Raw genomic sequence first — 1,267 nt, 5'->3', positions numbered from 1 at the left:
GTCTGCAGCATTTCTTTCTGCTGCTGCAGCGCCAGTTCCTGCTGCTGCTGCTGGTGCTGCTGCTGCTGCTGCTGCTGCTGCTGGTGCTGCTGCTGCTGCTGCTGCTGCTCTCCCCTCAGACTTGTTTATAAAGTGAGAAAGCCTAGCAGCAAATACTTCAAGCGGCAGCCCCAGAGAAGCAGCAATATCAGCAGCAAGCTCTTCGCAGCTCCACTCAGCAGCAGCAGCAGCAGCAGGAGCAGCAGCAGCAGCAGGTGCAGCAGCAGCAGGTGCAGCAGCAGCAGGTGCAGCAGCAGACAACGCGCTGCTGCCGTCATGGGCCTTGTTAAACATTCCACCTTCAATCTGCTTCTGCAATCGTTGCTGCTGCTGCTGCAGCTGCTGCTGCTGCAGCTGTTGATGCAAGTGCTGCTGCAGCTGCTGCTGCAGTTGCTGCTGCAGCTGAGCAGCAGCAGAAGCACCCCCCCCGTAGCTGCTTTCTTTGTGGGGGCCACGAAGAGGAGAAGCAGCAGCAGCAGCAGCACGTCCCGCAACAGCATCGAGTAAGTTGCTGCTGCTGCTGTTGTTGCCAGCTGCAGCAGCAGCAGCAGCAGCTGCTGCTGCTGCTGCTGCTGCTGGGAAGTTCAAGAGTGCTTCACTCACGCCATCAGCAAGAGTGCTGCTGTTTTTGCTGCTGCTGCTGCTGCTGCTTTTGCTGCTGCTGCTTCTGTTGCTGCTGCTGCCTGCACGCAGCGGGATCTCCTCTTCTGCTGCTGCTAGAGCTTTATGCTGATGATGGTGAGGAGTTTGTGCTGCTGCTGCTGCTGCAGCAGCAGCAGCAGCTGCTGCTGCTGCTGCTGCTGCTGCTCTGGGTGTGTGTTGCCTCTCTGGCTTGCGTGCCTTCGAGCCTCCTCTTTCACTTGTTGCTGCTGCTGCTGTTGTTGCTGCTGCTGCTGCTTCTGCTGCATTTGCTGCTGCTGCTGCAGCAAGAAGCTCCCGCTGACGCTTTCTGCTGCCGCGTCCTGTTTGTTGCTGCTGCTGCTGCTGCTGCTGCTGCGGTGCAGCAGGAACAGCAGCAACAGGAGCCCCCTGTGCTGCAGTTCCTCCCACACCACCAGCAGCACCACCACCAGCAGCAGCAGCAGCAGCAGCAGCAGCAGATGAAACAGCAGCAATATTTCTCATACCAGCAGCAGCAGCATCTGTATTATGTTGAAACACCTCAACTTTAACCTGCTGCTGCTGTTGCTGCTGCTGCTGCTGCTGCTGCTGCTGTTGCTGCTGCATC

At 58.2% G+C, this 1,267-nt stretch overlaps 1 protein-coding gene across 1 annotated transcript in view; it reads right to left on the bottom strand.

Annotated features, from left to right (window-relative positions):
• Positions 1-125: 125 nt before the first annotated feature.
• Positions 126-1,267, bottom strand: part of EMH_0055310 (uncharacterized protein) — a gene marked incomplete at both ends in the record, with an annotated part of 7,759 nt that continues 6,617 nt past the window's right edge. The window contains 2 exons of the mRNA XM_013497221.1: positions 126-208; positions 339-1,260. Coding sequence (XP_013352675.1) covers positions 126-208; positions 339-1,260 — 1,005 coding nt within the window. The remainder of the gene's footprint in view (positions 209-338; positions 1,261-1,267) is intronic.

The sequence above is a fragment of the Eimeria mitis genome, genomic scaffold (genome assembly GCF_000499745.2).
Source record: "Eimeria mitis Houghton genomic scaffold, Emh_scaff2543, whole genome shotgun sequence".
NCBI classification, from domain to species: domain Eukaryota; phylum Apicomplexa; class Conoidasida; order Eucoccidiorida; family Eimeriidae; genus Eimeria; species Eimeria mitis.
This window is presented reverse-complemented; position numbering and strand designations above follow the sequence as displayed.